The following is a 24,146-nucleotide window of genomic DNA, read 5'->3' on the forward strand; positions in this document are numbered from 1 at the left end:
AAGCAAACCAAAGCCTTTGGGCACGTACATGTGGGGCATATATATAATTATATATATATATATATTGACAAAGAAAAATTAGAATTGATTTCTTTTTTATTTTCAATTAGAGAAATAAAAAGGACAAATTATTAAATATATAATTCAATTATCAGAGAATATAAAAATTATTGAAAACCCTCATCATTCCTCTGCTCTGAGACAACAAAATTGTTTGAATAGTTTGAATTTTAATACATTTTAAATTTAATTGGTATACATTTACACTAATATGTTGTCATGCATTTAAACAAACGTGGTTTAAAATGAGAATAGATATATAAAAATAATTAACTTTTAAGTTTGTAAAAATTCAATTAATTCAAAATATTCAAATTATAATTCCATTTTATTTATATTTTACTGAAATGCATCTCATTTGTCAGGCTAAAACATTTAATGAGGTTTTGGCTTATGTCCGTCTATGTAAAAGTTCCTGGTTGCAGACGGTAGTTGAACCCTCAGACCTTCCAAGTTTTTATTCAGGATAATCTGGCAACCTGGGCAAAAAATTAAATTGAAAGCAATACCAGAATTTTTCAGTAATGTATTTTTACCTAATCTAGAATCCTCACGAAGAAAAGGGGCGAGATCGAGAAGATCCTCTTCCTTTTCTGTTGCTTCTGGTAAAACATCTCTGTGATTGCTGACAACGTAAACATGACAAGTTGTGCAGGCAAGCGAAGCCTCACAAGCACCTATAAGTTGAAAATTTATAAATTAATATTTGCGCACTATTTAATATTTTCAGGTACACTATTTTACCTTCCATTTCAATTCCGTGTTTGTGCGCCAAATACATCACGTTGTCGCCGACTTTACCTTTGATGGGGAACTCTTTTCCATTCTTGTCAATATAAGTGACATTTACTCTGGAATAAATGAATTTAAGTTTCAAAACAACACGGCAGAGTTGAACAAAAAATATTTTACATTTCTTCTGGACTTTTCGGTTCTTGCCATTCGTAATCTCCACCATGCTTCAAAACTAGGAAAAATAACCAGAATAATTCTATTAAATAAATATTAAATAAATTATATGAATTAAATACATATAAATTAAATAAATTCAATACATATAAAATAAACAGCGCATGAAAAAATATCATGTTACATAATAAATAATTTAAAAAATATTTTTATTTTACCAACAGAGAGATGAAACGGTCTAGAAAGCTGTAGCTGATTGTGAGCTCCTATTAAATCTTCGCCAGATTGAAACAGTCTTTGGTGGACGTACTTCAGTTTTGAAAAAGAAATTCCTCTTGCTAATCTTGTAATCATTCTTCAAGTCTAAATAAAGTTAGAGAAAAATATAAATTAACAGCACAACCGTGCTAAATTTTGTTTTGATATGTTACGTTTTGATTAACGCATCAAAGATAAAAAATGTATGTCTGTATCACTAAGATATCTTAAATTTATGATAGTGCACAAAATTAAGCTCTCTTTTTAATCACCAGAGTATTCGTTCTGTTCTTCAAACTCAATTGACAGGAGCTGGCTTCACAGATTTGTTTTGATGTGTTTTTCTTTCTGATGGTTTCAGCTAGAAAGTGTTGGTGCTTAACATTTTGAAGGTTGGCAGCCCTGTCGATGTCAATTTGGTCAATTTCCAACCCACTAAGGAGAGTAAAAGATAGAGGAGATGCGAAAGGGAGCAACAAAGGGAGGTTACCTCCTAGGAGACAGCGCGCTGATTGGCTCTGGACCAGTTTAACAATAGGAGGCTCCTCCTCTCCGCGCCTCCTCTACCTTTTACTCTCCATAATACCCACACCACAGTCCCACAGTTGGTCCCACAGCTGCTGCCTGCTGCTAATTGTAAGCCATAAGCCAGAAGTAGGTAGGATAATTTTGTTATTTTTTCATCATCACTCAGTGTCTGCGTTCTGCGAAGTTAGTTTGCATTTGCAGTTCTTCCTCTTCGTTCGACATCTTTGGTAGGCAAATTTCGGCAAAAATGTCGTCCGTCTGTTGCGGCTCGAAGAAGCAGAAGGTGAGCCACAACCGCGAGCTGCCTGACCCCACCAGCGGACGGATTTTGTCAGGGATGGTTGCTCACCCCGAGATGTGCTTCTTCTGCTTTGACGTCCTCTACAGCCACTTGCACAGTCTCGAGCAGCCCAGAGCGCCTGGATTCTCCAACGATGCCTTGTAAGGAAACCTCAACTAATTTTGAAATTAACAATCTGAAGAAAAATCTGTTCTTTCAGCCCTTTGTTTGTGACCTGGAAAACGGGTCGCGACTACAGGTTACGAGGATGCATTGGAACCTTCGACGCCATGAACCTGCACTCGGGGCTTCGCGAGTATTCCATCACCAGGTAACTCAATTTTACCATCAATTGTCACGTGACTCTTTTTCATAAATATCAATGTTGCAATTTTAATCGTCTGCTTTTCTTTTTTTAATTAGACCGTCGATCATAAATAATTTTATTTCAGTGCTGTGAAGGATTCGCGGTTCAATCCGATTTCTCGAGATGAGCTTCCTCGTCTGCACGTCTCGGTGTCGATTTTGCGTCACTTTGAGGATGCCAATGACTGTATGGACTGGCAAATCGGAGTCCACGGCATACGAATTGAATTCATCAATGAGCATGGCAGCAAGAGAACTGCAACCTACCTACCAGAAGTGGCACCTGAGCAAGGTTAATTTTGTTAAATTTTCTCATATTATTACTACAACAGCTTTGTAATATTTCTTCATTTTTCTTATAAAAAAAAAGAAAATAGTTTCTGAATTTTCTATATAGGTCTTTGAAGTTGTGGTACCTTTTGGTTTCTGAATTAAAAAATAAATATTTAATTTATGCAAATTTCCAAATGTTTGGATTTGAAGTTTTCTGGAGAATTATATATAATTTTTTTAATGCTAAAAACTTTGTTTCCAGGTTGGGACAGGGTTCAGACGATTGACTCGTTGTTGCGCAAGGGTGGCTACAAGGGCCAGGTGACTGCAGAGTTCCGTCGTTCAGTTCGTCTGACACGCTACCAGAGCGAGAAGGTGTCCGTTTCATATGAGGAGTACGTCACTATGTGGCGTGGCCCTCAATACGGCGACCATGGCAGTGGAGGCGGCAGCGGAATGTACGGTGCCTCCAGCAACTACATGTGCTAAATCTGGTTACGGCAGCACCTGTGATGTGTCTCGTTCCGAAAGCTGGAAGAATTTTATTTCTGTTGTACTTAAATTAAATGGGAGGAAATATATGAAATGCAGATATTTAGGCAGTTTTGAAAACTTCAACATGATGAAATGGGCGTTTGTGTGCACAAATTAAACCCTGTAATTTTGTTAAGCCCAATTCCATAGACGATTTTTAAAGATATGTTCTTTTCTCATTCATTTTTAAACCAATTTGTTTAAGTAATTGGTGATTATACATTGTTCAAAGAAGTGTTGTCCTCCAAGGTAAAAAAAAAAAAAAAATTGTAATTATGCTAAACTGAATATATATTGACTGTTTAAGTGGGCAATGTGTTGAATGATGTTAAGTGGTATCTTCGGCAAACTAGAGGCATCTTCCTCGAATAAATAAGTGCAAAAATCGGTGCCACTTAAGAGCAGTTAAATTTCTCTCACTTGCACATTTTGTGGTTATAATCAATATTTTCAATTGACGAGCAAAAAAATAATAGTAAAAATGCAATTTTCCAGGGAAACTGCTTAAATCTAGTTGCGAGCGCTGCTGTCTTAACAAAATCGACTTTGAACTTTTGGCAAAGAAATTGTTGTTCAAAATCATCTGCTACGAAATAATCTTACATTAAGATAATGCATAAGCTTTAAAAGCTTTTAAGTGATTTGTAATTCACTCGTAGCCATCTCAATTGATGAGATTGTAATATTTAAATTCTATAATGTTAATAGATCATGCCTGACCTAGAGTTTATCTGATTTTTTTTTTATACAAAGTTTAGGAAAAAAATTAAAATTAGCATACAAAAAATAGAGGGTCTTATGTATTTCTCATCAAGACCTATTGATCAGCCACACATAATTTGCATAATTCAAAACGCAGTGAAGACGCAAGTACTTCATAAGTATATGTATAATAAACACCCATGCTTGTAGTGTTAGATGGCATAAATCATAATTTTTTAATTGGTACAATAGCATACTTTTTTTTAATGGCACCCACTTAGTTTTTCAACTTTGGGGTTGGTCTATGCCACGGTGCAGAAGTTGTTTGGTTACTCCCCCTACCCTTCACTCCTTGGCGGGAGCTTTTTATGAAGAGTAGACACTCTGCATAGGAAGCCCTTACCACCCCCCAGACCCTGGCCTTGCCACGAAGGACGCAGGCATTCGCCACACAAGCTGAGTTCTTCCAGCTTGTGGCTCGGAGGAAACATGGCAAACCTCCGAATGCGAGTCGGCACAGCTAGCGCCATACCTCCCAAATTCCCGACGTGTCAGCCGAAATATTATCAATGATTCGCATACCAGAGACAATTTGTTTCCACAAAGAGCCTCAGGCTGAGCATTGATCCCATGACGGCTGAGCAAACCCACTGATTAGAATGCAAGCATTCTAATCACTGAGCCACAGTAGCATACTAAATGTTTTTATTTCTCATAGATGTATTAACCAAAAACACTGCTGATGGTATATTAATATTCATGAAATAAAAAAAGAATAAGCTATTTACTATGCTAAACTTGACTTTTACTCATTAGTGAAAATCAAACAGTCTCTTCTTCACCAACTATCTCAGCAAACTTGACGTCAACCATGGCTACGGTTTTGATTTGGTGGTACGCGAGGAAAGAGGCGGTCAGTCCTTGCGCAGCTACAATAGCTAGTAGATTGTTTGCAATTGGTTTGGTGAACTTTATCCACGTTTCAGCTGCAAATTTTCGTCCCTGTGCGGAAATTAAGTTGGGAACAATGAATGTCCGGTATCTCGCAGCAAACTAAAATAACAGCATGAATTATGAATTCCTTTAACATGTTTGAATAAATTACTCCTAATGCAGCAAGCGGAGCCAAAACCATTGGGTAGCAAACAGACGTTGCTACTTGAAGTGCAGCACACCTCATCTGAATGCACAAAACGCAACGTGTATCTCGCAGCAGGACATCATTTTGAACAAGCTTAAGTAATAAAATTCCATCAACAAGAATTGTACAATGGCATCTCAAAAAATAATTATATACCATGCTATGCCCAAATGCAGTTATCATTGATGGGATGACTACTGTTGGGAGGTAGCTGGACAGTCGCCCATAGTTGAACAATCTCATTTTTTTACGGTAGTGGTTGTTTATGTACATGGCCGTTAAGGCACTTATCGATGCTAAAATGGTAGGAGAATGATTGACAGACCATCTGAAAATATTCAGTGAGACAATTTATAAAATTTTTAGAGGGATGAAATTTGTACAATTGAGACTGGGGTTCCCAAGCTTGCAAAATTTCTCTCTGTTTATTCAAGGCTTCATTCCTTTCCAGAACTATTAGGTCGTGGATTTGCTCGTCTCTTTTGTGTAAAAGAGCCATAGTCTTCTGAAATGCACTTCTTGGTTAACTGAAAAACACATTTGGCATGAAATTAATACTTCAGAATTTAATTTATAACAATTATCTGTATTGCATACTTGTATTTTTATTTTTGTGTGAAATATTTTCACGTTTTTTTTTTTTTTTCAAATTTTGTGGATCCACAATTTTACAAAAATCTCTTTATATGTGTATCTAATAAAATTTATTTCGCTATTAAGATTTTAGCCATACATACATTAAATATTTATGATTACGAAGTATTCAATACCGCAATACATATACATTATGTACATTCAAACGCTTAAGCTGCGTAAGCTCATATTTGTTTTTACGTTTAATGTGATATATGATTGGAATTATTGGAAATTTTTCTGTATGTTTATAATAATATATTTATGGTATGTAATTAACTCCATAAAAAGCAGACTTACAATAGATGTGATTCTTAAGAAAATTGGAATGGCAAGAAACAGTTGTTAACTGTTATAAATTGAGAGAACTAATCTTTGATTAATTAATTTTAGCTTCAAGCAGATGTTTCAAAACGTTTTCCATTCTGCCATGCTCATTTCTTTTAAAATTTCAGACCACGTTAAACAAAGAAATTATAATTAATATATGATACCAGTTTGATAAGTTTGTTTTTGTTTGTGATGCTAGTTCCGTAGGATGACGCTTGGCGCTCTGGTGGTGCATTTGCGGAGAGAGAAGAGAAAAGGGGCCCCTTGCTCGCTGACGCTGACGTCCATGACACAAAACTGGTGGAATCAAAAACAAAAACACCGAGAGGAGCACATTTTTATTTTCCAAAGATCCAAAGGGAAAAAAATCATATATTTTCGGAACCCTTACATTCAAACCAAGCTTCAAAATGGCTATGTCTAAGACGACCAACACTTACAACCGGCAGAACTGGGAAGATTCGGTGAGAGAATGATGATAAAATACATGTATTCAAAGAGCATTATTTTTCCCTCAATTTTCCTCACACTCAATTTTAATCTAACGATTTTCGTTTCATTCAGGAATTCCCAGTTTTGTGTCAGACTTGTTTGGGTGACAATCCTTACATCAGAATGGTAGGTTTTTTTGTGAGATTGAAAATTTCTATCTACTTAATGAAATTATTCTAATAAATTTCACCAGACAAAAGAACGCTTCGGAAAGGAGTGCAAAATCTGCAACCGACCGTTCACGGTATTCAGGTGGTGTCCAGGCGCGAGGATGCGCTTCAAGAAGACAGAAATCTGTCAGACTTGCAGTCGACTGAAGAACGTCTGCCAGACGTGTCTGCTCGACCTCGAGTACGGTCTGCCCATCCAGGTCAGGGACCAAGCATTGCGAATAAAGGATGACCTGCCTAAGTCGGACGTCAACAAGGAGTTTTACATCCAGAACATCGACGCCGAGGTGGCCAAGGGAGGCGACGTTGCCCTTGCGGCCGGTGCGGTTGGCAAAGCTGCGCCGCACAGCGATCTGCTGATGAAGTTGGCGCGCACCAGTCCTTATTACAAGAGGAACCGGCCGCACATCTGCTCGTTCTGGGTCAAGGGAGAGTGCAAGCGAGGGGAGGAATGTCCGTACCGCCATGAGAAACCCACTGACCCCGACGATCCTCTTTCCGACCAGAACATCAAGGACAGGTAATTTACTGCTCTCCTCAATTAATAATTTACAATTAAATGAAGCTAAATATTCTAATTTGATTAATTATATTTCAGGTATTATGGTGTTAACGACCCTGTGGCTGAAAAACTGCTGAAGAGGGCAGAGGCGATGCCTAAATTGGAGCCTCCTGATGACAGGAGCATCACCACTCTTTATGTTGGCAATTTGTCCGAGAAAGTGACTGAAACCGAACTTAGGTACCTGTTTGTAAAAAGATTGAGATAGATTGATAAAAATTTAAATTTTTAGGGACAATTTCTACCAGTATGGTGAGATCCGCAACATCACCCTGGTGCCTCGGCAGCAGTGCGCCTTCATCCAATACACGTCGCGGTCAGCAGCCGAGGTAGCGGCTGAGCGCACCTTCAATAAGCTGATCCTCCAAGGTCGTCGAGTGACCATCAAGTGGGGTCGCTCGCAGGCCCGTCAGGGAGCCCCGGGCTCAAAGGATCCCGAAGGCAACTTCAGCGAACTTGAGCCTGTGCCAGGTCTACCAGGAGCCCTGCCGATGCCCTCCGGAGACTTGCACAGCAACTTCTTCAATCTGACGCCAAGCGGTCAGTCGTATGGAATGGCCCCGGCCATTCCGCCAATGCTCATGCCGCCGCCCATTGCAGCACCTCCTGGCTCATTTTTCTTCCCTAGCCAGGTTTGTGAAACTTTCAAATACATTTAAATCTATTTCAATTTTTCTCGTAATGATAGATAGATAGATTATTTCTCATAATGATGAATCTGATTATTCCATGATTTTGTATATTATTTACTGTTTAATTAAAGTAAATATTGTTCTTTCTTTAGGTTCGGCCCACAGGAATGCAAGCGCCACCACCAATTCCAGGATTTGAGGCTCCATTGCCGAAAGCAGCTCCGTCAAGTGCAGCAGGTTCTGCTGCAGGCTTGAGTGCTGCCCCCAAGGTGCACTACCCTTCACAAGACCCTGCGCGGTTGGGAGCGACTCAGGGCGTCAACAAGGCCAAGTGGAGTGAAATGATGCAAAATGAAGCCGAATAATGGACTTGCAACACAAAGTTAGAAAAAAAAAGAAAAATCGTGTACGGCAAATGGCCATAAATTTTTAGTAAAAAAAAACTTTCTGCACTGATTTGTGCTGCTCTCACTACAATTTCAATATCCAATATAGCTTTTAAAAGCACTAACAAAATTAATGGCATCTTTATTTCCAGTTGTGAGGAAACTCAGGAAACCCTTGGCAACAAATAAAACTGAAAAAGCAAAGTAGATTTAATTATAAATTAATGGCACCTTGTTGATAATGGGTTTCATGAAACTCCCTAGTTGCACTAGAGGAAATGCCCAATTCTTGCTGCTGTAAAGCAAGAGTTTACAAAAATAATCTTTAAATTGTGCTTTGATCAAAATGTAAAATTAATTGAAGATAAGTTATTTCAGTTTGCAGAATTCAAGCCAGGCAAATTCTTGAGAAAAAAAATATGAACAAAAAGGTATATGTTTTGAACTTAAACCAAATGCATCCTGCAGCTTAATTTCCAACCCCCCCCCCCCCAAGTCTTAATTAATCCTGTGATGCATCCAAATAATCAATTAAAACATTACCAGCACAATCCAACATAGGAATGCAGAAAATTTGGAAGATTTTACAATTCAATTGACACATTCACATATTTATTTTTTGATCAAAATCAAGTAACTTACGGATAAGTGAATTATTTATTTATTCTCCATTCGATACCGTCATGAGTCATGAATACAGCAAAAAAAAAACTACAGAAAAAGCTGTAAATACATTTTAAAAGAGACATACTGTTAACTGATGGAAGAATGAAGAATTCATAAAATTTTGAGATACTTGCAGAGGGCTCATTACAATTTTTTTCAAAGGTTTTGTCAAACATTTCCTTTGTCAAAGGTGTTCAGGAGTTCATCACAAAGCTCAATCATGTCATCGCTGCGCTTATCAACCTGCAAAATTGTTTCAGCTAAGCCCTTTCTAAGTTTTCAATATTCCTTGTCATGCCACAGAATCGACATAGTAGACAACTCCGAGCTGTCCAAAGGTGTCTCATCCACAGGGCTGGCCGACTCCCTGCTGCAACTGGCTGCCTGAAGACTTTTAGAGCTGCAGCCCTGGCGCTGGCTTGTCTCATTGCTGGGGGATATTTTCTCAATCTCATCTCCGTCTCCAAGCCTTCAGCGTTTTGGAGGGGGCGCATCATCATTTTCCTCCTCCTCTTTCAGCTCCTCCAGATTCCATTCCTCGACTGCCAAATCCAAAATGTTTAGCAGGCCAGCTTTGCCTAAAAGCATCAAAAAATATTATGGGGTGGATCCAGGAATGATTTGGGTGTGATTGTTGTCTGATGAAAAGTTACCATTTTGAAATTCATATATGTTGTATGTTTGTTTGAAGAAGTTGACACTCGAGGAGATGAAAAAGAAAACCCTTCAAATTATAGACCAATTGCGATAACGTCATCAATATCGGAAGTATATGAGAAAGCCTTTTTACATAGATTGGAAAACCACTTGAACACTAATAATATCCAAATACCTGAGCAACATGGATTTAGAAAGGGAAAAAATACTGTAACGGCCTTATATAGTTATGTAACATCTTTGTACGAATCAGTTGAAGCAAAAGAAAAAGTGAATGTTATCTTGTATGATTTCTCTAACGCATTTGGCACCCTTCATCCACCTCTCCTTATACATAAGTTAAAACAATACGGTCTAAACGAGAACTTGCTCTCGTGGTTGGCCTGCTTCTTATCAAATAGGAAACAATTTGTACAGCTCAAGAACCTTGGTTGTGATAGGTACGAGGAGTTTATTAACTCGGATATATTAGAGAGTAACAGGGGTGTGCCGCAAGGCACAGTTCTCGGCCCAATTGGGTTTTCTATGTATTTAAATGATATTCCTCTCGCTGTGTTCTTGGCCCTCCTGATTTTGTTTGCCGACGACTCCACGGCTATAGTCAAGGGAGAGTCTTTCCCTGAGGTAAATACTAAAACAGTGGCTGTAAATGACAGTTTTGTCGGTTTTGCTAATGATAATTTTTTGAGGATAAATTCAGAAAAATCTAAAATACTACAAATACATACCAGCCAAACATAAAATCTTGTTCAACCTGATGTTAAAATTGAAGATAAGAGTATAGAAATCTGTAAAACTGGTAAACTCTTGGGAGTACAAATTAATGAAACACTTAACTGGAATGATCACTGTGATAAGGTTGTCAACAAAATGAGAGGAGTCTCTCATGTGTTCACTAGACTAAAATACAAGGTGTCAGATAACATTCTTAAATTGATCTATTTTTCACACGTTCAGAGTCATATAATGTATGGGATTGTAATTTGGGGGGGTTCTAGTCATTTAATCAAAGTATTTAGAGCACAGAAAAGAGCGTTGAGAGCCATGGCGGGCATTCCCTACTGGCGATCTAATGAAGCGTTGGATACTTGTAAACCATTATTTGTCAAATATAATATAATGACCGTGCCATCGTTGTATATACTTGAATGTATAAAATTCTTAGTGCAAAACCGAAACCTATTTCAGAAATATAGTGATACTGTAGATACGAGGAGAGTGACTAGACATAATCAGACTAATCTTTGCTGTAATGATTTGGTTGTGAAAGAAGTAAAGCTTAAGAAATCTGTAGAAAACCCAGAAATCATGATCCCCAGAATATTTAATGCATTACCGATATCTTTAAAAGTCCTCGAAAATGACGAGGTTCTTGTAAAAATGGTGAAAGCTTTTGTGTTAGAGCACAAATTCTATGACTTGAACGAATTTTATCGTTTAAATAATGCCATGTACACTGACTTATTTTAAAAAGCTGTTATTTACTATGTATGTTATGTGGTATATAATGCTTAACAAAATAAAGAAATCTTGAATCTTGAATCTTGATCATGGAAATGAAGCGATCGGGCTTTTCCTCATTGCAGAAAAATTGTTTTTATTCAAAAACAAATGGCTTGGTTAGGAAAATTTTAAAATAAATTTATTCCTATTACTGAGATTGCAGGCAAGAGGATTTTGTTAAATAAAGTACTGATCCTTTTAGGAAACTTTCAATTTTACAACTTAATTATTTTCGGGAAATATAAGGAATTAAACAAATAGGTTACTGCTGTGGGTTTAGTTTATATTCCCTATAAATTGTACACTTCTACTTAATTGAGATTTGATTTAATCTTTTGGGAATACAGCCTTGGTTTTTCGGGAAGGGGTTGCAGAAAGGGGCACTCTTGAGCGGGGTCGTAGCTGAGGGCGGCGGCAGGCAGCAGGAACGATTGCCTCAGAGGTGGCTGGTCAGCTGGCAGCAGCAACGGTCCGGGCACCTGCGGAGGTGGTTGACTCGCAGCAGGACGTGATGGCCGGACGGATGGCAGCGGGCGGAACTAGGTCTTCTCCTGAGGGCCACGGCAAGGCAGGTCACCATCTGAAGGGCCTGGAAATTAGGGGGATAGTGAGTATGGGCTGGTCATTGATAAAATGGTTGTTGTATTTAATGCAACAACACAGTCGGACTTAGTTTACCTGGGTTAATCGCAGGCACGGGTTCGAAGGGTGACTTGTAGGCAGCCGGGTGGAGTGTCCGGGTTAGGCGCCGCTTCCGTCCGACGTCGCTGTCCGGAGAGAGGGTCCGCCCTAGAACAGTATTGGGGCCATCAGTTGACCGCAAAGGAACTAGAGGGCGTATTTCTTACCGTCAAGGTTGGACGGGACAGGTGCAGCACGGGATCCTCTGGCGGGGGCACAACTGACCAGGGTAGAGGCAAGGGAGGCCGTCCGGTCGTCGGGGACGGAACGGTCTGCTTGGGGTCGATCCTGGGAACAAAGAGTTAACTTTTGAGTTCCTCCGTCAGCAGCAGTGGCAAGAGAGTCGCCTACCTATTCGGTTAGAGCAGGCGGATCTGCAAGTCGTACTGCGGCTGATGGGGGAGCCCCTTTTATATCATTAACCGCCCACCCACTTCTCATACAAAACCATTGCCCTTCTACTAGAATATTCCCACCCATCGGCCGACGTGAGAGAATTCAGGCAACCTTTGTACCTGAATTCTCTAACGTCAAAAGAATTTTCTTTATCCCAAAATAGATTTACAATTTGCATGTTATTTTCAACAATTGATTTCCCACAAAAAGATTATTAGACTGATTTTTAAAATTAATTTCACTATTGGGATTTTAATTTTAAAACCCACTTAACAAAAAATATTCATAAAAAAAGAACTAGGAACAAAACGTACATAATGCATTAACCGGCATTAACAAAACCCCTAAATTAATTTGACCTCTCTTAACAAAAACAATCCTTAAATTTTTCATCAGGCTCTACCAGTTTCGGTCACGGTCTGCGACCCTATTTCATGAGCAAACGCGCTGCTCGCTGACTAATACAAGAAACTTCTTGTATTAGTCAGCGAACAGCGCGTTTGCTCATGAAATAGGGTCGCAGACCGTGACCGAAACTGGTAGAGCCATTTGTTTTTGAATAAAAACAATTTTTCTGCAACGAGGAAAAGCCCGATCGCTTCATTTCCATGTTGTGTATGTTGTTGGGGCTCCTCCTAAATTTTCAGCTTAAAATATTGGGTGCTTTTCCGGGAAATCAGTTTTTCCAAAAACACTAACATACAAATCTCTGCTCCTATTAAAAATAAATGTGTGCTCTCTTTAAGATCTTTTCGCCCGACATTTTTGCCATTGACAAATTTTGCGTTGGTCAAATGCCAACTTGCAAATTTCACTTTTAAACGCAAATTTCGCAAAGAAGCGCCCCTCAGATTTTTTTGCAATATAGAAAAAATGTAGCTCTAAATGTGTAGAAAAAAATACCTGATTTTCAGAATGGGAACTTTTACTGTTAAATTTATAATAATAACTGAATATTACAAAACAGTGAAAAATTACTTTTCCGCAATAAAAAGAAATCAATCTTAATTACAACGTTGAGATCACTTCAGACAATTTGACTTGAAGCATCCTTCACTAGCAGACGTTCCCTGCAATGATATTCTAGATAAAAAATATAAAACCTATTTTACCATTAAGCCAAAATCCTATCCTTTTTTAATTTCCTGGGACTTTTAAATTTTGTGTATTGGAAAATGCAAATTAATGGCCCACTTGCCTCAGGAAAATTAACGTAAGTACTTAATAGATAGATAGAGTATTTATTGAACACAACTAGGTGTACAACGGGTGTCTAAAGCTAATTTGTCTTCCTAAAATTAATTTTACAATTAAGCTTGTTTCGATAATTATTACAAAGTACAAAATTAGTTAATTTTGATTTTTGCAGCCTCTCTTAGGCTTAGTTTTCGTTCATTACATTCAAGAATATGATATATTGTGAACATTTCTTACCGCAGTGCTTGCATTCACAATCTATTGTCGCTTGAGAATGAAAATTTTTATTCTTACAAAATAAATAGTGGTACCCGTGACAGGCAAATCTCGTAAACACTTGGCGATCACTGAACATTGCACATTGCCAATTTTTATTCTTCATAGTTTCTGTCTCGTAGAACTCATCACATATCTCAAGTTTGTTTAAATATTTAGACACACAAAATTTCTGGAATGCTTCAGTTTCAGTTAGAGAATATTTTACCTGTAAGTCCGATACAAAGAGATCAGTGTCAACTAATTCATACACAAATCTAGATCTAATATACTTGGACAGTCCTAAAACTCTTTTTAAATATCTTGTTTTGACTTTTTCAAGATTTTCAAAATCAGTCTTTGTTAGGAAAGGCCATATTTCTTCAATGCCGTAGGACGCAATTGGGGAAATTTTTAGATCAAATAGCTTGTGTGCTGTTTCAATGGATAATTGTTTTAGTTCTCGTATATTATAAGTGGCCAGCAATGCAGCTCTTGTTCTTTTTTCAATGAGCTTTCCAAAAGAGATTCCTGATGGTTGAAAAGTAACTCCTAAATATGTAAACTCAGCAACTCTCTCTATTTCAATTCCACCTAAATCTAGGCGGTCACTTAATGCATATTTTCCTAGACCCTTATTTCTAAATTTCATGAATTTGCACTTTTCCAAGGTAAGTTTCAAACTGCGTTTTAACAAAAATTCTTTCATTCTGGCTAAAGCAATTTTCAAGTCACTTAATTTTTCTGAGGTTAAAACAATATCATCTGCATAATAAATGGCTTTCACGTTTGGCAAATCTCGTAGAATATTATTTATATCAGCTAAAGAGTAATTGAACAGAAAAGGGGACGTGCATCCCCCCTGTCTTACCCCATTTGATTGTGTAATAAGTTTTGATACTGTTACTCCATCTACTATTCTCAAGAAATTTAAGTCTAAGTTGTGAGCTAAATAATTTAACTCCGTGAACGTTAGCTTCTTGCTTTCTATTAACTTCTTAAAAATAAACGCCCTATCTATTGAGTCAAAAGCTTTACTTACATCCAAAAATAAGGCATATAAGGGTGATTTCTTCTTATAAACTGTCTCTTGAATGTTATTAACTAAGGACTTAATTGCCTGTAAAGTGGATTTTCCTTTCACAAAACCATATTGATTGCCTGGAATCTCGTGAATCAAAGATGAGTAGATACGTGCATGCAGTACACGATCTAACAGATTGTAAAAAGCCGAACTAATACATATTCCTCTATATGAATTTGTATTTTCCGCGTCCCCTTTTCCCTTATACAAGAGTTTTAGATTTGACTGCCTCCATTCCTCTGGACATGTTCCTAGCTCCAAGCATTTGGTGAAAAATTGCGTTATTTCGGGGAGTAAGGATTCAACAAGTAGTTTAATATTTTCATTCTTCACTTTGTCAGGTCCAGGGGATTTCCCGTTTTTCATTTTCTTTAATGCTAACAAAACTTCTTCTTCCATAATAGGTGAAAAATTTATATCATTTGTGTAATCTACTATCATCCCTTTCAGATTTAACGATTCATTTTCACTCAATTTTTTCTCGTTGAAAATTTTTTCAAAATTGCACTCCCATTCATCCATCATTATATTGTTTGTATTGTAAAAACTTTTGCTCAACTTGAGAATTTTATAGCACTTATTCTGCTCCGCCTCTTTTAAAATGTCCAACTCCTTCATTTGCACAAAAGCGTTCTTCTTCATTTCACACACATTTTTGTAATTTCTTTTTATTGCGGTATAGTGCGGTAATAGAATCTTGATTATACTAGTTACATTTAAACTTTCAGCCACTTCCAAGTACTCTCTCCATTCGTTCAATTTCTGTTTTAATTCGTAGCATTCAGAATCAAACCACGGTTGACTAATCCGTTCAGTTTGCCTACGAGGAATGTCGGCCTCTTTCATAATATTTATCATATTTTTATAAAACTCTTCAACGTCCCCTTTTTCCAGATTTGTTTTTAGAATAATATTTTTATATTTAGTCTCAATAAGCTCTTTAAGTATGTTTTCATCTAATTTAAAATTTTTTTTATTCAAAGACATGTCCCCATTTCTGTTCTTTTGTTTTGTGAAATTAAATTCTATTGAAATAAAATTATGTTTTCTTATGGTTGGGCAAATTTTAAAATTTTCGGTGTAAATTTTTGGCCCTTTGAAGATTAAATCAACCACACTATGACCATTACTACAGTCGTAGGTACTTTTATATGGATATTCATTTACTATTGTCAGACTGTTTTCCTCAGCAAAATCAAGCAGCGAGTCAATTTTTCTGTTTTTAGTATCCAGTCGGCAATTAAAGTCTCCAGCCAAAAAGAAATTTTCAAAATTTTCAACATATTTAAGGATTGAGAGAAGTTCATTAGTCACTGTTGTAGAACGTATCTTCGGATTTAAATAGCATGTTACTACTGTAATGTCATCAAAATTTAAAATTATGAAGTTTTCCAAATATTTCACATTTAGTAAATTTCCTAACCTAGAATTAAAATACACGGAAATTCCCCGCATCGGTCGCCCTGCCTCCTTTTGTGAAGCTAAAACTTGCCTTGAATAAAAACCAGGAATGTGAAGTGGTTTCTTTAAAAATGTTTCCGTGAAAAGAAGAATATCATAATTTTGCAGTTCTGTTGCAATCGGAGATTCATATGCTTTCGTAAGCCCTTCACAATTCCAAAGCCCTAATTTTAAGTTACTCACGTCGCTGTTTCGACAAGGGAAATCTATAAAGAAAGTTTCTCACGAGCACCACAGTTGCGCTTGCTTCTCTCCCTGGGTGCAACAGTCTGCGAATTAGGGGCATCATTTAGCTGCTCTCCGTCATCCGGCTTCCCTCCAGTCTCTTCTTCTTCCTCTCCGGCCTCCTTTGGGTTGAACAAATTCCCACAGTTTCCCCAGCGTTTGGAGACATACTTGTTGTACAGATGAACAGTGACAGGGACATCTCGAAGTTCTTCGTACAGAGTGTCCAAGACCCAGAGGCGATGCAGCCTGTCCATGCCACTGCACATGTAGGTCATTGCAATCTCATCAATCTCTTCCTCTCGAATGACTTGGGCCAGCTTAGCAAATGCAGTCTTCACTCCCTTTAGGAAAGGCTCAGGTGCTTTGTGCAACTTGTGGGGGGACCACATTTTAGTTACCACGTGAAACACAGTACCGTACTTTTCAGTCTTCTCTCTGATGATTCCGCCTATTTCAGTCTTTCCCGGCTCAGCTTTCGGTTTGCCCACCGCCGCCGCAACCTCTTGTGCAGCCCCCATGCTGGTCCAGAGATCAGAGGCTATGGCGTGTGCCTTTATCTCTTGCTTGGCATCCAGTAGACTGACCCCTTGATGTTCAACAAACTTGACCTTGGCTCCCTCCACTGCGAGCGACTCATCATTCTTCAGGGCCTCATCGAGTTGGGCAGAGCGATCGATGTATTGGTTCACGCAGGGTGTGTCATCAGCCTTTGTCAGAGGAGCAATTGGTGGATAATAACCTCTCTGATACCTGCCGTGAAATTGCCTCCGTCTGTTATCTGTACCGCTCGACTCATTTTCTGCATTCTTCTCGTAGAAAAGGACCTTCCGCTCAAGCTCCCTCAGCTTAGCCTCGTGCTTCTCATCTCTCTCCTTCCAGGACAAACGTTCCTTTTCGAATTCCTCCTGCATCAAAGATACTGTTTTACTGAACATTTCGCCAAGTTGGTCATTCTGAATTTTGAGCTGATTTGAGAATTGCAGCGTGACATGCTGGAAAACACGCTGAATGATTTCCTCCAACGTTACTACAGCTCCCGGAGGAGCCGGACCTCCTGCGTAAGTCTGTCCAAAACCTCCTGAGTTGAGAACTGGTCCATTGTTTCCATTTTGCAGAGGGTTTGGCGCCATCTCCTGTCCGGGGGTGGGTGGAGTTCCTTCGGGCCATGCTGGATGATGGAATTTTGCTCTATTTTCTGTATGTCCGTAAGAAGGGCCACAATTTATGGGTGGCTGGGCAGCGTACCCTTGTGGTGACCTCCACGGCACATGTGCAGATGCCATGGCCTTCAACTCAGGGAAAAAAGGCGAAATTAGACACACAACCCTCCTAAACCAGTGTTTTCCTTACCGAAGCAGTGCTGCCAATCCTACTTAATATTTCTTTTTTTCCTCCCAGTTCTTCCACTCCATCTGCTGCAAGAGATCTTGTTTTTACGGCACAAAAGCGCCTTGTTCGTGCGATGGCTGGCGAGCGGTATTTGGCCTGGTCCGACGCCTGTTTGTTTGGCGAGGCCTCTTTTTAAGAAGTTTGATGTTTTGCCACTGTTTTCCATTTTTACTTGATAGAGGCTTGTAAATTTGTCCGTAAATACCCTCAGTATTTTGTGAAAACGCGAGATGTGCATGCCTATGAGACGCGCGAGAAGTTTGAGTAGTACGTCCAGACGTGTGCTATTTCGAGGCAAAATCCGCTCCTTTGCTTGTCGCGCTTGTATTTACCTGTATCTATTCGATTGGAGTTGAGATTCCCTCAGTTTGTGGGCTTGTTAAAAAAGTTTGTTACTTCTCACAAGTTCTATACTGAGGAGGAATATGTAAATTACAAAAATAACTTGTAAATATGTTAATTTCTTTTTTCCCTGCTGTATATTTCATTTGACAAAATTGTAAATGGGTGGGTCGCACGGGAGACATTACATGTGATTACATTCCATAATACAATAAAGAAACAATAATATTATTATTTTTGATCTTTATTGACGTATGAGGCGTCACCACGATGTAATTACTCATTGCGACGCGCCCCATTTGCAACATAGTACAAAACAAGTAGAAAGTAAAGAGTAAAAAACAACAGAAATATTACAATGTATCAATTAGTTGAAAAAACTCTTCTTTGCTATAAAATTTATGTGAATGAACAAATCGCCTCAAACTACTTTCAAAAATCTTGTATCGAGGCTCTAAGCGAATCGAAACAGGCAATTTGTTATACAAAGCAGCTAAACAAGTCAAAGGGTTCTGCTTAGAAATTAACAAAGTCTGGGCAGCAACATACAAATCACTTTTTGCCCGTGTCTGATAATTATGAACTGCACTCGTCTTTTGGAAATAGTGCGGATATTTACGAACAAATTTACAAGATTCAAAGAGATAAATGGAAAAAACAGGAAGAAAGTCGAACCGAACGAAAAGCGGCCGCGCAGAACAAAGCGGCTCCGTACTGCGCCAATAGCGCTCACCCGCAAGAGCTCGCACCACTTTTTTCTGCGCCAGAAAAATCTCGTCCATCGCCTGATTCGACCCTCCCCAAATTACAATGCCGTAACTCATAATAGACTGACAGTAAGCGAAGTAAATCATTTTCAAATATTTCACATCAACAGAGCGCATCAAGTTGTTAATTAAAAAAACTGCACTATTTAATTTTCCAACTACATAATCTGAATGCTCAGTCCACTTCAAATTATGCGCGAGATACAAGCCCAAAAACTTTGTCACGTCCGACTCGGTCAAATTGTCACCATTCAAATTCAAAGTAAAATTATCGCGGTCTAGGACGGGGCGCCTGAGTTGAAAATTAAGAACCACCGTCTTGGTCTGATTTAGCGTCAAAAAATTATCACGGCAAAAACCCGACATTAAATTAGCCGCCAACTGCGCCTCCTGCATTAATGCATACGTCGTCCGAGCAAAAACGAGAGACGACGAATCGTCCGCATAATTCAAAAGCAATCCGACGGCTACGTGGAGCGGCATGTCACCAATGGAAACGTCAAAGCCAAAAGGAGAAATAATTCCACCCTGAGGAGTCCCTCTTTCAAGCAAACTCTCCTCAGAGTACACAAATTTTTCCAGCTTGCCGTCCATGACACGCAATTTGACCGCCTGCGTCCGGCCGGTCAACGCCGAACGCAGCCACTCCAACGCAACCCCTCGGACGCCTTGAAATTCAAATTTCCGAAGCAGCAGCGGCACGCATATTGTTCCGAACGCGTTTGAAAGGTCGTAAAAAATTCCAAGTGCTTTTTGCTTTTTCTCGAGCTGTTCGTGCAATTTCACAATAAACTCAAAAAGAGCAGTCGCAGTGCACCTGCCCTTAATAAACCCGTGCTGCGAACCTGGCAGCAAATTATTCGCCTCGTAAAATGAAAAGAGACGAAGCAAAAAGCACTTCTCAAGAACTTTGGAAAAAGTTGGCAAAACGGAAATGGGCCGATAATTTTTCACATCAAGTCGGTCACCTTTTTTGAACAAGGGGGTCACAATTGCTTTTTTCATCAACTTTGGGAAAACACCGTCGCGGAAAGAAACATTTACGATATCCGCCAAGGGTGCAGCAATGTAGGGTGCAACTCTCTTTACAAGGAAAATCGGAATTTCATCCCAGCCAGCTGAGCGCTTTAATAATAATAATATTATTATTATTGCTTCGCTTTTATATTGTATCGTAAGTGATATTACATATATTGTCTCCGTCGCAATCCACTTATTTACAACTGGGTCAAATGAAAGAAAGATAGAATGAGAACAAAAATAAACATATTTAAAAATTTTTGAGATGATCAAGAAATTTGATTTTGGAGTAGAATTTATATACAGACACAAAATCCTTTAGCAATCTCACAAATCGATCATACCGCGGCTCAACCCGAATAGCAACCGGCAGTCGGTTATCCAAGCGGGACATGCAAATTAATGAATTTTGTCTGGAAATTGTAGCAGTTTGCACCGGCACATACAAATCATCTCTACGTCTAATTTGATACAAATGAACATCCGTAGTTTTAGTAAAGTAATATGGAAACTTCCAAATCCAATTCATTTATTCTCTCGCAACAAGTCAAACAAAAATTAAAAACACATTGGGAGAGAATTGGCAGCCAGCTCTAGTAAACAACTTACTCTAAAGCTCATAGGCTCAATTTGGAAGCAAAAGTGTTTCCAACTTAAACCTACTCGCCGAACGAATTTACAAGACTCTAGGAGATATATACAGAGTACAAAGGCAAACCTCAAATCTCTGAAACAGAGGACGCGTCGAGCAGACTGGAGTTGGACCAGGCCAATATCGCTCACCAGCCATTGCACGAAATAAACGCTTTTACGCCACAAAAACTGACTCACGGGCCTGCTCGGAACATCCCCAAATCACTAGTAACTCATTACTGAAAATGCATAAGCGTAATAAACCATCTTTAAACACTTTTCATCCACAGTCCTCAAAATGCTATTAATCAAGAAAAAATGCTTTTAATAGTCGCGAAATTTAAAAATTATTGATATAAACTGTGAAGCTTTTTAAACATTACGATTATTAATGACAAAGTGTAATCGTGAAATAGACCATCCACCATTGATTTATTAATAACGCGACAAATTAAAACGTCTTAAGGGATTAACTCTTTCTTTTGGAACGCATGCAAATGAGCGGGTAGGCAACCTGGCGGACGATTCGGCGGAGCGAGTTGCATAGATAGGACCGCTCAAGGCGCACTCCCTCGTCGTTAAGATTAGTCGGATGAATTCAATAAAAGCTGCGAGGAAGATGAGAAAGAAACAGTGGCGTTGCTAATCAAGATGGGCAAATTACCTCTGGTGTCTTTCCTCCATATGAGCACAAAGAGCACGTTCGCATGCTAATTCGCCTGGCAGATTAGAGAGCGAGCGGGGCAAAAACTTCGCGGTCGAAGAAAGTCTATTTTAGTGACACTAATTGAAGATTACAATTTCAGTCAATCTGGAATACCCTCGTAACAAGAGTGCATAGAAAACATTAAAAAAGTTAATAAAAAAATGGTATAATTCATATTTATTGCTCTTATTGTTCATTCTTCACAAATAAAGTCGGAAATCTTTTGTACTAGAGTCGATTCTAAGACTAGAATGAAATTGATCGTTTTAAGCGTTTTTTACTTATTTTAACCAAGCAAAATATAGAAATCTTGGATCTTAAAACTACGGAGAAAGAAAAATTTCGATGCGTGGAGAACTGCAGCACCTCTGGCAATCAAGTCGCTGATACCTTTATAAAAAGGTACATGCCAAAAAAAAAACCAAAAATTTAAATGAAAGGCATGGAAATTATCCCTTTATTTCTCAGATCGACCATACATACCTAATACCTGCAATCAGGCTAATCGCTTATATTGAAATTTCTTACAAGAGTTGTGTTATTTGTCGACTATGGAAAATAAAAATGTACTTAAAATTTTATTTAAACAACAATAATAATTAAAGAGGATTTCAACAGCTCAGGATCGCAAAATAATTACTTAGAATCGCTTAGAACTTATAGTGTAGGCCTTATGGATCATTTTGGTAACCAGAAAATTGGGGGTCACCCAATAAATTTTTGAGAAAATCGCCTTTGAAATTAACATGGCTCGCTTATATGTAAAATTTTCACAAAAATCGTTATTACGCAATTTAAGTACATAAAAATAACTTTGGCAAAGGTGTGTCACCCACCACCCACCAACACGTTCCTTGATAACCCTGCTATAGATAAGGCACCTGAAAATGGGGGGTCAACCAATAAATATTTGAGAAATATTAAATTCAAGGTTCGAAAACGTAGTTTTTTTGCACTTCGATGTTTCCGAGAAAATTAAGCTAATTTTTGATCACTTAGATTTAATAGATTTCCTCAAACAAATATACTGACGGTTCATAATATGGTTCTTATAATACCGTAATAATGAAAAATCTTCATATTTATCAAATTCCAATATGGCCACCAGAGATACATAAGGTTTTACTAAAACTGCTGCCATATTTATTTAAGTGAAGATTTTTCAATTTTCTTGGTTGGAGGTTGAAGCTAATAAACCAAGGTATCTTTTCTTAATGGTCATCAAGTTTGTAGGTCAAAGGTCATTGAACCTGGTGAACGGTCAAAATATAAAGTTTTATGCCCCTTGAAAATAGGCAACCTGACAAAAAAAATCTAAGATATCCAAAAGATGCGCCATGTCTTTAAGCATCAGGTTTGGCTGAGCCGTTGGGGAAATGTAGATGTTTAATAAAAATGTCTTTGAATGGCTGAAATTCAATAATGAGGACCCCTTCTGATAGCCGTAAGCTTTAAAATTAGGGATATTTTCAAGATATTTTTTACCCTATTGATGATTTTTGATCCATTGTATCCAAAATTAATGATTTAAGAAAAAAAATTGGTGCTGTTGAAATCCATTTTAAATCATCTGATGAAAATTACACGATATTTTTACGTTTTATTTTGTCAACTGTGTTAGTGTGTCCCCAGTCTGCTTCTTGTCCCCGAGCCACTGGGGTTGCAGATCGAAGCTGCACTCGTCGCCCTCCTTTGGCAGGCAGGCAGGGCCACAGGTGTGTTTAGCGCGCACCACTTTGGTTCGCTCGCTCATTAGCACAGTCGACGCCAAAACGCAGCAGAACAACAGCCGTTCGACCGCACACCGGGCCGAGAAAGATTTTCCTGCGTGGAGACTGTGACGGCCTTCAGTATAACTCTTAAGCCTTAAGTGATTCCCTCGTTCCACCTAAAGTTTGCTTTGAATGCGGGAAACATAATAATATGAAATTTATGGAAACTATGGAAACAAGGGGACGTTCATCGCTTAAATTTAGAGCATGGCTAATGGGCTAACATGATTTAGTATACAATTTCAATACTCAAGGAATTTTAAATTTATTAAAATACTTTTTGTAAAAATAATAAAATCTGCATTTTTAAAGAGGTAAAAATATCTATAGAATTTCTTTTCAAACATTCAATTTGTTTTTGTTACATTTTTCTAAGTTAAAGAATGAATTTTTCTTCATGAAAGTCTAACAAAGCCATAAAATGTTTCCCAGTCGGTGCCAACAATTATTTCCGATGGCTGCTCAGAAGACTGATCTCATTTCTGCTTTGGCATGCCTTCAGACCTCTTTCTTGCTCTCGCGAGCGACAGAGCTGCCAAGTGAATTTTGCATAAGCCGCAGGACGGCCCTTTTAGCATTTCAGCCGATCACTCCGCCGCGCGAGCGAAATTTCGCAGCCGTAAAAGTTCCACTTTTTGCCCTGTTTACTGGCAATAAATTCAAGTTGGCTCATAAAGGCTTTTTACCTCTCAGCGTCTTGCTAATGCACTCTGCGCGCTGACGCCGCGTAATAAAATTTGGCCCAGCCAGCTAGCGGCAATAATAAAATTTATTCAAATCGGCATCGAACGTGAGCGCGGCAATTACGGAAATCGTTTCGGCCACACCGGCTCATTAGCGAGCGTGTTTGCTGCCAAACCGCCAGCACTAAAGCAAAGCAATTGTGATTCATCCGCGGAAATCGCCCATAACAAGTTTCCGACACACCCTCATCAAAACTTGTTCCAAGCAAAATTATGACCAAATTTCAACCTGTTTTGGTTTCACAATTAGTGGTAAATTACTGGTTGATGACCGAAAATAAAATGAGTGACAAACGTTGGTTCAAAGTATAAAAAAAATAGATAGGTATAAATTAAAATATTAATATTACAGGTTCAAACAGCTTAATTATTTATTAAAATCACTTAATA

The 24,146-nt window shown here is 38.4% G+C and overlaps 4 protein-coding genes and 1 long non-coding RNA gene across 10 annotated transcripts; 2 read left to right on the forward strand and 3 right to left on the reverse strand.

Annotated features, from left to right (window-relative positions):
• Positions 1–183: 183 nt before the first annotated feature.
• LOC132195070 (adrenodoxin-like protein 1, mitochondrial) lies at positions 184–1,644 on the reverse strand. 2 transcript variants are annotated; one of them, XM_059616799.1, is made up of 6 exons: positions 1,500–1,644; positions 1,188–1,332; positions 973–1,027; positions 805–911; positions 597–737; positions 184–539 (listed from the first exon to the last, which is right to left on the reverse strand). In XM_059616799.1, exons 2-6 carry the CDS (start codon positions 1,321–1,323, stop codon positions 436–438), a joined length of 543 nt encoding a protein of 180 aa, XP_059472782.1. In that variant the 5' UTR covers positions 1,324–1,332; positions 1,500–1,644; the 3' UTR covers positions 184–435. The 2 variants fall into 2 exon arrangements, with proteins under 2 accessions (XP_059472782.1, XP_059472783.1); XM_059616800.1 differs by having other exon boundaries at positions 1,401–1,553.
• Positions 1,645–1,727: 83 nt separating this feature from the next.
• Positions 1,728–4,705, forward strand: LOC132195067 (AMMECR1-like protein). Of its 4 annotated transcripts, none has more exons than XM_059616790.1 (5): positions 1,728–1,881; positions 1,940–2,196; positions 2,256–2,366; positions 2,488–2,693; positions 2,937–4,705. In XM_059616790.1, exons 2-5 carry the CDS (start codon positions 2,003–2,005, stop codon positions 3,161–3,163), a joined length of 738 nt encoding a protein of 245 aa, XP_059472773.1. In that variant the 5' UTR covers positions 1,728–1,881; positions 1,940–2,002; the 3' UTR covers positions 3,164–4,705. The 4 variants fall into 4 exon arrangements, with proteins under 4 accessions (XP_059472773.1, XP_059472776.1, XP_059472775.1 ...); XM_059616793.1 differs by having other exon boundaries at positions 1,801–1,881; positions 1,944–2,196; XM_059616792.1 differs by having other exon boundaries at positions 1,815–1,885; positions 1,944–2,196.
• Positions 4,683–6,262, reverse strand: LOC132195068 (transmembrane protein 126A). 2 transcript variants are annotated; one of them, XM_059616797.1, is made up of 5 exons: positions 6,179–6,262; positions 5,435–5,578; positions 5,208–5,379; positions 5,016–5,144; positions 4,683–4,963 (listed from the first exon to the last, which is right to left on the reverse strand). In XM_059616797.1, exons 2-5 carry the CDS (start codon positions 5,548–5,550, stop codon positions 4,733–4,735), a joined length of 648 nt encoding a protein of 215 aa, XP_059472780.1. In that variant the 5' UTR covers positions 5,551–5,578; positions 6,179–6,262; the 3' UTR covers positions 4,683–4,732. The 2 variants fall into 2 exon arrangements, with proteins under 2 accessions (XP_059472780.1, XP_059472778.1); XM_059616795.1 differs by lacking the exon at positions 6,179–6,262 and adding an exon at positions 5,985–6,172 and having other exon boundaries at positions 4,684–4,963.
• Positions 6,263–6,279: 17 nt separating this feature from the next.
• LOC132195065 (pre-mRNA-splicing factor RBM22) lies at positions 6,280–8,460 on the forward strand. The gene is made up of 6 exons (XM_059616787.1): positions 6,280–6,478; positions 6,579–6,632; positions 6,700–7,196; positions 7,275–7,418; positions 7,471–7,870; positions 8,023–8,460. Exons 1-6 carry the CDS (start codon positions 6,425–6,427, stop codon positions 8,233–8,235), a joined length of 1,362 nt encoding a protein of 453 aa, XP_059472770.1. The 5' UTR covers positions 6,280–6,424; the 3' UTR covers positions 8,236–8,460.
• A 2,992-nt stretch (positions 8,461–11,452) lies between these two features.
• On the reverse strand, positions 11,453–12,507 carry LOC132195071 (uncharacterized). The gene is made up of 4 exons (XR_009441610.1): positions 12,115–12,507; positions 11,931–12,051; positions 11,761–11,871; positions 11,453–11,671 (listed from the first exon to the last, which is right to left on the reverse strand). It is a non-coding gene; the product is annotated as an uncharacterized LOC132195071 (long non-coding RNA).
• Between the last annotated feature and the right edge of the window lie 11,639 nt (positions 12,508–24,146).

This window comes from Neocloeon triangulifer, unplaced genomic scaffold, assembly GCF_031216515.1.
Source record: "Neocloeon triangulifer isolate White Clay Creek 2 clone unplaced genomic scaffold, ASM3121651v1 ptg000009l, whole genome shotgun sequence".
NCBI lineage: Eukaryota > Metazoa > Arthropoda > Insecta > Ephemeroptera > Baetidae > Neocloeon > Neocloeon triangulifer.